Source organism: Etheostoma spectabile, chromosome 4 (genome assembly GCF_008692095.1).
Source record: "Etheostoma spectabile isolate EspeVRDwgs_2016 chromosome 4, UIUC_Espe_1.0, whole genome shotgun sequence".
In the NCBI taxonomy this organism is placed as follows: domain Eukaryota; kingdom Metazoa; phylum Chordata; class Actinopteri; order Perciformes; family Percidae; genus Etheostoma; species Etheostoma spectabile.
Genome location: NC_045736.1, coordinates 11,328,249 through 11,340,787, shown reverse-complemented (window position 1 = coordinate 11,340,787; position 12,539 = coordinate 11,328,249). Strand labels below are relative to the sequence as shown.

Sequence of the window (12,539 nt, the reverse complement as noted above, 5' to 3'; positions counted from 1 at the left end):
AGAAGTGGAAAAAAAGTGGATTTTTCAGATGAATCTTCTGTTGAATTACACCACAGTTGCTGCAAATTTTGCAGGAGACCTACTGGAGCCCGCATGGATCCAAGATTCACCCGAAAACGTGAAGTTTGGTGGCAAAAATCATGGTTTGGGTTACATCCAGTATGGGTGTTCGAGAGATCTCAGGGTGGAAGGCAACATCAATAGTCTCAATACCAAGAAAATCTTAGCTACCTCTTATTCCCAACCATAAAAGAGGCCAAATTCTCCAGCAGGATGGTGCTCCATCGCATACTTCCATCTCCACTTCAAAGTTCCTCAAGGCGAAGAAGATCAAGATGCTCCAGGATTGCCGCCCAGTCACCAGACATGAACATCATGGAGCATAGTGGGTAGGATGAAAGGAAGCATGGAAGACCAAACCAAAGAATATTGATGAACTCTGGGAGGCATGCAAGACTGCTTTCCTAGCTATTCCTGATGACTTCTCAATCATTGTAGGAATCCTTGCCAAACCGCATGGGATGCAGTCCTTCAAGCTCATGGAAGTCATACAAGATATTAAATTTGGATCTCACACACCGCTATTTAATTTGCTGACATATTTAGTATTTGTAGTAATTTTTCAATTTCTGTATAGGCAACAAAACTTTTGTCTGCCAAAACTGACCTTTCTGTCTTGTTAAATAATAAATCTTTTTTAGTGAAACTAATTTATTTCAGTGCATTGAACATCATTGTGGAGGTTTAGCTTTTCATATGAGCTATTTCTTACACCAATGGATTAATTTCAAATCGGTAATAGCAGGTGTTTCTACAAAATAGATAAGAGACAAGACTTTTGTCAGGGACTGTATGTATTTCTGGTAAGAATGTTTTTTGTTGGCGTTAAGTACTGTATACTTGTCGATACTCTTGATCAGGTTTCAAATCTTTATAGGAACATAAACTAACAGCTGCTTCGTGTTTGGCACAGCACCCAATGGGAGGGGACAATGTGACACAACTGAGCATTGCATCTCTAAGCCTCTAGGGACAGTGGCTGGCAATGGTTACGGCATGTCTTAAAATAATACAACTCTCGACATGACATGCAACTGAAATACCAGAGTCTGTAATAAAAGAAAGAAAAGCTGCAGGGCTGCAACCGTAAGCCAGTATCTATCTATAGGTTTTATAAAAAGCCAAAAAACAGTAAAAAGTACTTGATGGACAAAACGTTTTCAATTTGAATGTGTCTGCTATGATTTCTTTTCTTCAAATGCCTGCATTAAAGAGGTCAAACTTCATCCAGTGAACATCATCATTATATATTTCCACTTCAGTTTGTCAAATCAATAAGGGCCATTTAGAAATTCCTTCCTTTGCTAATTGAAGTTGGCAGGATGGTAATTAATATGTCCCAGTCGTTGTCAAGAAGGCATCACTTCCACTAAATTACTTGGAATTTAGGCTTTGAAACCACACACATGCATTGGACAACATTCTCCATTACATTACCCTTAACACAAACAAATGTTGATTTAACTGTTTTGTTTGGCTTGATGTTAATGCATTTTCCCTTTTTTATTATAGGTTTTATGCAGTGTGTGCTTTGTAATAAAAGTGAGATAAGCAGGTGCATTGTTAAGCATAAGATTACCGACTTTTAGACTCCAATTCATATGCATTTCATAAGAATATCCTTAAAAAATGTGTCTTGAAAAATCAGAAACAACACGAGTTTGATTGCCCTCAGAGTTTTACCTTCTTTATTTTCATAATGAATCATTTAAAAACAATACATCAGGACATTATGCTTACAGTACAATTACATTAACATTCACATTCACAGCACACTTACAGCAGCAGGCCTATTCAAGTCCTATTTAAGTCCTAACCTTGTTAACTCCGATATGTATCTAGATTTCAGGCTTGTACACAAACAAACTTCATCTTCATTTGCGTTACTACATCTGGTTTATGGAAACAAATGATTCGTTAAGGAGGTATTTAACCTGCTCCCTCACCCACCCTTTTACTGTGACCCCTCTGGGCTTCACCGCCCACCCAACCTCCAATGTCTTTGGAGTCACCACAAATACAAAAAAGCCTAAACAGCTTTAGGCAGTCACTGGGTCTAGTCAGTAGAGGAGCATCAAGCTCAGACCTCCACGCTGCTGGAAGGATCTATTACATTGAAAAAAATTTGCAGAAGGCACAGTGTGACCAGACTGCTGCCTGAAAGGGAACAGAGCTGAGAGCACTGAGGACTGTGAGCAGGTAGGTGGCCCTCAAAATGAAGGCAGGCTGGAAGAGGAAATATTCTGAGCAGAGCAGAAATGGATTACATTCAGCTGATTTCTTGTTAGTCAGCCGCTGCGAACATAATCAGGATAAATATGTCTACCGTCAGTGTCTGCATCAGTGAGACATCAGCATTTAGTGAGCAGGTTCACAGATAGGTGCAGTAAAAAACCTAATTTGTACAGTAGAGGAAGGAAGTGTGTAATGAATACATGCTTTTATTTTCCTCTACAAATGGCTGAACTTGCTGTGCTTAAAGAACAATATAATGAGTACAATTTGTATGTGCTATCTAATTTCAGTTGCTGGCATTACAGAGCATGTAACCACGTTAATAATTTTGGTATTCATTAAACGTTGTAGAGGACACACACTTTTGGTGTTGGTGCATGAACTCTTTAGTGAGGAATGCAGGCTTCTCGAATTTCACAGTTTTAAATCTGGGAAGCTGGATCATAGCAGTGAGGTCAGAGGTGCTTGGGTGATGACTAACTTTAGATGAGAGGTATCAAATCGATATGTAGCCTCAGATTCAGAGAGCTGCGTGAAGGGTGTGGGTTGTGTTTTGGCAGAAAATAGGATTTCTTTCTACATTAAAACACGTGCACAGGACTGCGGTTAATACTGTTTGCACTGTAGTTGTTCTCTCTATGCTTGTATCCCACATTGTGCACATGCGGAAGGTGTAAAAAAAAAAAAGAAAAGAAAAAAAGGCAATTATCTTCAATGCAGTTATTTCATAGATCTGAAAGGACACGATCAATTTTATAAGACTAAAGGTAGAGGGGAACACAGACCGAACAAAACATGCTGCCACACATAATATGCTACAGCTTAAGCATGTCTTACATGTTTTGAATGACATATATGCATCAATGTGTCAGCCCTCTTACAGAAATTAAACAAATAAGCAAATCCACTGTGAAGTTCGAACAGCAACAATGGCACTCATTTGACACCAAAAGGCCTTGTCATCAGGCCCAGTTTTGTGTGAGTTACACAGCAGAAGCCACTTTCTGTCTCATACACTCAGATGGAGTCAGACATGTGGAGAAATGCAGTGAGGGACATTTAAGAAGCTACCATTTCAAGAGTATGTGGTCAGTGGTGCAGTCTTCTGCGATGGGTGACTGAATCACTAAGACATGTCACGTACTACTCAGACATTAGGCATAATTTGTTTGTCTGATGTGCAGGCTCTTAAGCGTCTTATTTTTCTGTTTTTTACAACTTCAAAGAACCCAGCAGGCATCTTCTGAAGACTGTATTTCATTTCATTATTTCGAAAAGAGGTCAAATTGCCACTGGATGTGGTGTTTTACACATGCAAGGATGAAATTAGGGGCAAACATCACAGGGTTTGAACGTGCATGGGCGGCTATGGGAGCTCACATAAACTCACTGATGAATCTGGTAATGTAATATGTCAGGGACCAATCAAGTGCAACTTCAATCAATTAAATTAAGACACTACTACACATACACACATATATATACACACACACACACACACACACACACACACACATATACAGTATATAGTAAATTATATATATATATATATATATATAATATATATATATAATAACACACATAATATATCAACAATATAATATATATATATATTATATATATATATATATACACACACACCTATTATATATATCCACATATATATAAATTATATATATATATACCACATATATATATATATATATATATATATATACATACATATATAATATATATATATATATTAATATATAAATAATATATATATATATATAATAATATATATACACACACAAACACACATATATAATATATATATACACACACACAGTATATGTATATTTTTATATATATAAAATTAATATATATGTGTATATAAATATATGTATGTGTAGTATATACAACAGTATATGTTTATATATATAGATATACATAACTGTATACTATATACACATACATATATACACATAATATTTGTGTACACATTAACATATAAACAAATATATATACTAACTCTGATGATTGACTGATGGTGAAAAGCTGGAAATATTTTCTTTCTGCTGCAGTGATCCAACATTTCAGATAGCCCATCTTTAATTTTAAGCTTGGTGACTTGTCATGTTGCCTGCAGTGACAGCCAGCCTGCCTACATATTGGTTAGATGTAATGATGTTATGAAGCATCCAGCTTTTTTTTTTTAAACAACAGAAATGTTTATTGTAATGCAGCCTGAGGCACAAATCTATAAACTATCAGGGATGGTGCCAGGGAAAGGTGCTCAGGATGAATTGACAGTTGTTTTGTCTACAACGTCCCTCCCCCCACAAGTCAGATTTCATTTAATCAAATAAGAGCCTCAGCTAAACATTAAAACTATAAATGTATGCAGCTAAAACAGCAAAGCTATTCAGTGGGAGGGAAGAGGAGTGGGTCTTCTGTAATGCAAAAGGCCTCCTGCCAAAATGTCTCCTGTTGCAGCCTGTTTTGCTTTTACCATATGTGTTGTGTAGTTCATTTTCAAGATTGTGCTAGAGCCCAGAACATTTCTGAACACATGCTGGAGCACGAGCCCAACTAAAAATAAAACGCTTACTTTCCAAGACAGCAGGTTTTAGTTTCAGTGGGACATCAGGACAGACAGCAAATATTTTATAAGGCCCAGTATTTAGTGAAATAAAACAAGTCCTTACTTTAACAAAGCCCGCCTTTTTATTTTTTTCTATTTTTTTTTCATATCTAATATGAAAAACTATGTTTCTGAGGAAATGGGTTTTACAATATCACAGATTAGCAGATTATCTGAGTTTTTGAGTGTCATAAATAATGTAATAGAGAAATAGAAAAGGTCTTTAAAGGTTTAGAGGAGTTGGAGCAGGTTTAGTGCAAAATGTTGGAAAGATGTTAAGCAATTAGGCAAACCAGGCAGCATACTACAATGGGGTTGTATCTACAGACATGATAATATCATTTAAAGAATCATTCAATCAATTATTTCTAGGACTGCAAAGTGAGCCATGCACAATAGCAAGCCTTTTGGTGAGAGTGCAGATATGGCAGCACTTAAAAGCAATCAAAACATCCATAATCCTAAACCAAATCCTACCTATCAGAGGGATTTCAAGGTAGCGTGGAGAAAGACTTACCTCAAATTCAAACCGAACAAACCTCCTTATGTCAACATTTTCTGAAAAATTTTCTTCAGCTGCAAAGAAATAATGACAATAATATTAATATGCCCATTCATAACCCCACCCACTTTCAATGCCTGTCCAATGAGAAGGTTACAACCTCTTAACATGAGAGTCACTAGGTCAAATTTTACAAGAACAAAAAATAGTAATGGCATAAAAAGATGCATGCGACCTTTCATTACAGAGGAGACATGACTCATGTACCCGTTAAACAGGTGTCATGTGAGTCAGCTGTGATTTTCAGAAGCGTAACACTACACCTGGAGTTTTTCATATAAAATATCTCTGGTATCTTTAATGAAAACTCTAACCAAATAATCCTAAACTCATTATATACATCATATTCTGTTTATAACAGAAAAATAATGTATATCTTTAGATATTTAGAACTAACGGTGTGGTGAACATTTTAGGGGAGAACTGCAAAAACAAAACAGCTAAAAGATGCAGATCTTTTTTTTTTTTCTAAAGCCTGGGAAGAGGCAATCTAAAACATTTCATATCAATACTTACATATATCTTTTAAAATAATGCCATGAATCAACTATGATTAATCAGGATTGAGAGGCTACAGCAGTGGCAGTGTGAGTGTTTAAAAAAAAAAAGATCCTTACCCTTCACTCTGCTCATTTAGGGCTTTAATAAGTCCCCAGCTAAACTAACAAACGCCTCCAAAGGGTTTACTGAGATAAACGTTTATCCCAGAGTAAGGCCAACAGTTACTGTAAAGGACAGCAGCTGCTTTTCCTCCAAATTTTAAATGAATCTATGGCAACCTTTGAGGGGCCTCTGTTTAACATTTCGAAAAGACAATGAGCAACTGAAAGGATCCAAACCCCAAAGACTGATACCCCAAGCTGTGAGGGGAATGGGCTTTTGAGCCATGCATGTATGCAGTGCTAACTATTTCCTCTTGTATATTCTGTCTCTTTTGCTCCAGAGCCTTCTGAATCAGAAGACCTCGAGAGGAAAGCCAAGATGTGGAAGAAGTCAAAGGTGACCGATCAAACTGCCGCTGGGCAGGCGGGTAAGTGCCGAGAGATAGACGCCCTCTCTGGTTAGGTCACTCAGGGGTTTGTATTACAGCTGTCGGCGCCTCCATTTCCTCTTTTCCGAGGAATTATGATGAACAGGATCTATTTAACAACTAATCTTTATACAAAATAAAGATTCATGTGAAATTGCATTCAAGGAAAACAGAAACTGCAAGACAAGAAAACACCTGGGAAGCTTACCACGTCAAAGATTACAGGTCGGTGTGTATAAGGCATCTTTGAAAAAGATGTGGAAAACCCAAGATATCTAAAAGATTCTGTGTTATTTTGAAGGCTGACCATTTCTCCTGAGAGAAAATGAAGACACTGTAAGCACCTCAACGTTTTCTTTCCTCAAGTGGAAGCAGTCCAAACGTTATTCATGATTTTTCAAGAAAACTCAATAGCAATGCATATTTTTGGTCAGGACACATTCTTTTCAATGGAAGATCTTTGTCACCTACAAAAAAAAACAAGCAGCAACAACTTTGAATGTGGCACTGGCCGTATCATTCATCAACGTCTCTGTCCCAAGGATGTGATCGTGAAGATGTCAGTCTAAATAAACACATAATAAATGGGATGAAGATGAAGAACACTAAGAAGAAGAATACAGGTGATGCTAACAGAGCTGCTACCACCATTGAAAATGAAATGGAGTCTGATCAAAGGACAAAATGAAGCCATCTATTGAATTAATTTCCACCAAGTATTTGTACATAATTTCTCTCAAGCACTGCGCAGGAATCATCCTGAGCTGCCAGCAATAAGAAAATGGCTGAGCGAGTTAAGTCTAATCAGCAGTTGCACAGCACAACTATTTACATGCTGCTGTAATAACATATTGCTAACATACTGTATTATATTTTGTCTATGACTAACCATTCCTTGTTGTGATATTTGTTCTGCCTAAGATGTGTCTGTGTTTGTGCTTCCCATTCCTGGGTTATACTGTATACTGTGGTGTTTCATGTTAATTGTTTCCATAATCCTGTCGAAGTTCCAACCTGCCATGGTGCTTCTGTCAGGATTAAGATTTACCTGTCCTGTTCCTTCTCCTGCTGTCACGTTGCGTGTTTAGTCGACGATTCAGAAGGAGTTCAACCAGACGACAAAGGTATGCGAGCAAAAAAATGAAATCAAATTACACAAACGACTCACCTTCTGTAAGTGCATGTCTCCACGTTGGGTGAGTTGCATGTATGATGTGGTCTTCATCACGCCTCGAAAGGTGTCATCTGAAATGGATGATTCAACTTTCAGTGTCACAACGGATGCCTTTCATTGTGACATTTTAAACCATCTCCATATGAATACTACTTCAAGGCTGTTGCTAGAGGGCACTGCGGTTGAATTCCATGTGTCTGTACTTTATCTTGTAATTCAAAAAACTAAAATTCCACTTTTTAAAAACGTATGTCTAAATGCTGATTACTCCTGTACAGTATGTTGGCACAGTTCAGTCTCAATAAATGAAATGGCTCTACAGGGACATCCCCAAAGCGGTGGCATGATCTCTCCTAAAATCGAGCTAATGTGACTGGCCACCCGAGCGCCCATTTAAAATCCCATACATCTTCAAGCTTTAACATAATTAACTTCATCAACTGCATGAAACTGGTATCAGTAAAAAAACACAACAAGTAAAAGATATTTGAGGCTGTATTTGACATGATCAACACCAAGGCAAACTGAGTCACCTCTTTAAGTCACCGTCCTTTCTGTATTCCCTTGAGATTTCTGGCCTTTTCAAGCCTGACCCTTATGCTCTCCTTGGCTTAACTGTGAAAACCAGGACTGTCACAGATATAAAATTGCAATTTCTATGATCCTAGCAGTTCAAAGCAGGTCTAACAGAACCATGTGCTGTCAAGTTAACACAGAACATTGAGGTGTGGCGGTAATCAGCTGGAACGACTCTGGGAGTCCTTAAGCTTCACCCAACCTCTCGATATCTTTTGATTCCTTGTGTTGCTTTGACATTTACTCTGAGGGAATTTGGGGCAACATATGTACACAATGCTCTCAGGTATCAAATCATAGATGACACTTTTCTATCTCTGTTAACATGGCTCTGAAATTTAAAAAAAAGGAATTTAGAATTAGTATACGTCTACAACAAGAACACTGTTATTTATGAAACCCAGGACATTTCAGACCAGTGAATATTACATTGGGACACAAATGAATGAAAACAGTTCTTCATGATTCACAGAACAGAGTTTTCTAGCTACAAATGAAGAGAGTTGAAAAGCAAAAAATTGCAAAGTTAACAGCCAACAATGACAACTGGCTAAGGCTGCACTGATAAGAATAAACACATCACACAACAGTGGGAACATGTCGGTGAGTCAGCAGCTTTTGTAATTCCTTTGGTGAGACAAGCCAGGTGTATTTATGAAGCCCCTTTCATTCACAGAGACATTTCAAAGTGCTTTATAAGCCATAAAAGACATGGAATGAGAAACATTTAAAAAGCTTAAATAAATGTAAATGATGAAAGCACAGAGCGATAAGCAGAGGAAAGTGCAGCACTCAAGTGCAGTGTGTAAGTGCTTAATATTCAGAGAGTTAGAAAACTTTAATATCTTCTGTAAGTTTGCTCCAGCTTCGTGGTCAAAATACATATGGTGCATTCCTATAGCTACATTTAGTATAGAATAAAAATTACTGTACAGTAAATATTAATAAATGAATGAATGAACATGGACTGAAGAACACTTTAAAGCTTTAGTGTGTAAGTTTCAATATTAATAAACGGCCGTTACATTCAAGCCGTTGCCAAATGAGTTGATACAAAGCTAATTAAGACTTTCAGCCCTGGAAAATTCTCTCAGTATTTTGTCAGCATGGCTATGTTCACAAGATTGTGTTGTCCTGTGACTTTTCTGAGAAGACACAGATGTGAAGACAATTACCTCTTCTGAAGAGTCCATAGTGTTTTCTAAATTCTCCATGTCATCTTTGGCTACTATAGCAACTGCGTGGAGGAGGAGTGGGGACACGTGTACAATCCCGGAAGGCTGTATAATGTGGACGCGCCAACAGCGTTGTTGTCATTACTTAGAATTCCTCAAGGGGGCGACAGAAACTACGCACTATAGCTTTAAACAACTTTTTTATATACTCTTTCATTTCAGTTGTTGAAACTGGAAAGGTTCAACCATTCTTTTAAAGGAAAATCTACCCTGGTAACAATTAATCCTCATAAGGTCCAGGTTCAAGAGAATTAATCTATTATACCATGATGGAAGTAAAAAGTTTACTACAGAGGGACCACTCAAGCTAATTCTTCTCTCATTTGTGGTCTCATAAACAGTAAATTCCTCAAATTCAGTGCCCCATTTTCCAAGCTAAATTGTCAACAGGAGAATTATTATTATTAGTAGTAGTAGTAGTAGTAGTAGTAGTAGTAGTAGTTTCTTTTCCACCCATCTACATTTTTTTTAATCACATGAGAATCGCAGCATAACATCACACGGAAATCCATCTTGTCAGGCTTCAAGAAAATGCGTTTGTGTCCGCACAGCTGCGGACAAAACCAATCAGCGGCCAGGTGAGGACCTACTGGCAGCCACGGGCGTGGTTTGGTTGTGTGTGCCGGCCGCAACTGTTCGTTCAAAACAACAATGGCGGCTGTGATAGACAGATGGTTCATCCAATCACATTCCAGGTATTTTTTTTTGAAAGTGCCTGTTCGTTTCCAAACAGTTTCCAATGACGGCTGTGGTGGCTGCAATGGTTCTGTGTTAACAAAGCACTTGGCACTTAGGGCTATGTCTCCTTAGGGGCTTCGTATAATACACAAGTAAAGCAATAAAAAAACATATTAAGCAGTTCAATTATTTCAGCCATTGGCATTTCAGACGAGGTCTGAAGAAACAGCCAACTATTTAGTGAGTTCAGCCAGAATCATTTGAACAAGATACTCAGAGTCTGTTGATGTTTGTGAATGTGGATCTAATATGACTATATGATGATATAAGATATACAAGCACATACAGTGAGTCATGCTAAATCTACTCAGGAATTAAAGTTCCCATTTGAATCTTTCGGTACCAAATGTATGCCAATTATAGTTCATGAAATACTTTTTGCTGACTGACCCATGAAATCAATGCCCGGCTTAAATATGCAGCCTTAACTGCTATTTCACATTAATAGGCTGATCGATATTTTCATGCAAACAAATTGCGGAGAAAAAACGACCAGCTTGTTAACAGCAGCAAAACTCATGCAATGTTATCAGTGCTCTGCCACATACATGCCGCAAGCAATTTACCTCTAATGCGCTTAAGACTGCAAAATGCTGGGGCACCTTGCTCATTACTCCTTACTTATATACTATAGTTTTACTATATATTCTATAGCTTATATTCTGCCTAATACAGGACCAGCTGAACCCCCTATGATCTAAGGGTTAGTCCATATTGGTACTCTCAAGTGTTCTGGGACTTCTGCAAGGCACTTAAACCTGCTTCAATACCTAATTCAGAGTTTTTTAATACTTTACTTTAAGTGAGCTAAGTTGGACTCATCATTTGTACCCTGCAGATCTCTAGAGACTGCAGAGTGTAACACGTTTTTCCCCCCACAGAAAACGACTGGCCCACCTTCCCTGTTTTGAGTGCTCACAATTTAGATTGAACTGTGCTACAAATAAGAAATGATATAGTACGAACATAGGAGGGGTGTTAATTAATTACAGACATCAACCTTCATGTCAGTAACAACTGCTGTGTCCATGAACTGTGTCTTAAGACTTATGAAAAGACGTCAAAAGTAATTATTGTAAATTGTAAAATTAATGTAAACCTTTTTAAATGTTATAAAGTCAAACAACTGCACTACATCCAGTATATTAACATCAAAATGTAGGCTTCACTAGACTTGAAACCATCCGTTTACTCTGAATGTGTGCACATAAAGTACAAAACTTTAAAAATTGACTTTAATGTAATATATTTGAGCTCTGCGTACACACTAAATGAACCAGTAACTTGACTGACATACTGTAGGGACTAGTGTTTTGTCTTTATAACCTAAAATTTGCACGCTAGAAATAAGAGCTGAAAAACAAGTTTTACATGTATTCTTGTAGTACTGTTTTTCTTCAGAGGAAAAAGGAAAAGGTTTTCTGCAAATTCATGTATTACCTTATCTGAAATAAACAGGGAGAGAAACATTGATTCAACTATCTTAAGCCACAATATTAAAGTTTTATGTGAATTGTCTCAAATTCTAATTAACATTAACGCAAATATGTTTTCAACATGACATAAACATCGATGTTTATGGCCAGAATACTGAATGTATTACAAGCTTATTAAGACTGCTACTTACATAAATAAAGTCACTTTGGGGTGCATGTTTATATGAGGATTAAACACTCACTACTAATGATAAGTGGTCTATGAGGTGGGAGAGAAAAAGTACATTATTTTAAAACTGTATGTCTACTTTTACAAAGTTGTCCTATAAATGTGGTTTTACACATTGGAAAATTGTCTTGATGCATACATTAGGTGGAATCTTTCTAACTTTCGACCATCTAGTTGGTTGCACAACATACAGGTATATTGCTACTTATGAACTCTGTTTTGAGGGTATAATGAAACAGCAAAGCCAACACACAGGAGAGTAGGTGGAGCTGTAAATTAGCTTACTTGCATTCTGGTCTGAAAAAGAGCAGCAGAATTGTTGCAAAAATCAAGAACAAGTACGAATAATGTTGGCAGGGTCACATTTAAGTTTCCACAGAGAATTATGCTAATTAGATTTTTTTGCATTTACATAACCCTATTTACAAAAAAAGTCCCCCAAACCATACAGCCACATAGGTTTAAATAATATGACCAACAGAGGTGTTCTTCATTTCATACCTAAACGTAACAGCTGCAGTTTTAAACACATCGCAGAGGGTTTAGGTTTAAGCATAAAAACTGCTTTGTTAAGTTTAGAAAAAGATTGTGGTTTGGGGTTAAAATCGGTACATTTGTTACGTTACTTCACTTCTTTG

At 37.2% G+C, this 12,539-nt stretch overlaps 1 protein-coding gene and 1 long non-coding RNA gene across 2 annotated transcripts in view; one reads left to right on the top strand and one right to left on the bottom strand.

The window, feature by feature from the left end:
- The first annotated feature begins 2,023 nt into the window (after positions 1–2,023).
- The window catches only part of LOC116687765 (immunoglobulin-like and fibronectin type III domain-containing protein 1), a 26,385-nt gene continuing 15,869 nt past the window's right edge, over positions 2,024–12,539 (top strand). The window contains exons 1-3 of the mRNA XM_032513369.1: positions 2,024–2,259; positions 6,427–6,513; positions 7,602–7,637. Of these exons, the coding sequence (XP_032369260.1) occupies positions 6,465–6,513; positions 7,602–7,637 (85 nt within the window). The 5' untranslated portion in view covers positions 2,024–2,259; positions 6,427–6,464. The remainder of the gene's footprint in view (positions 2,260–6,426; positions 6,514–7,601; positions 7,638–12,539) is intronic.
- LOC116687766 (uncharacterized) overlaps positions 7,177–12,539 on the bottom strand; it is a 60,227-nt gene continuing 54,864 nt past the window's right edge. Inside the window, exon 5 of the long non-coding RNA XR_004331628.1 lies at positions 7,177–7,758. This is a non-coding gene — a long non-coding RNA (uncharacterized LOC116687766). The remainder of the gene's footprint in view (positions 7,759–12,539) is intronic.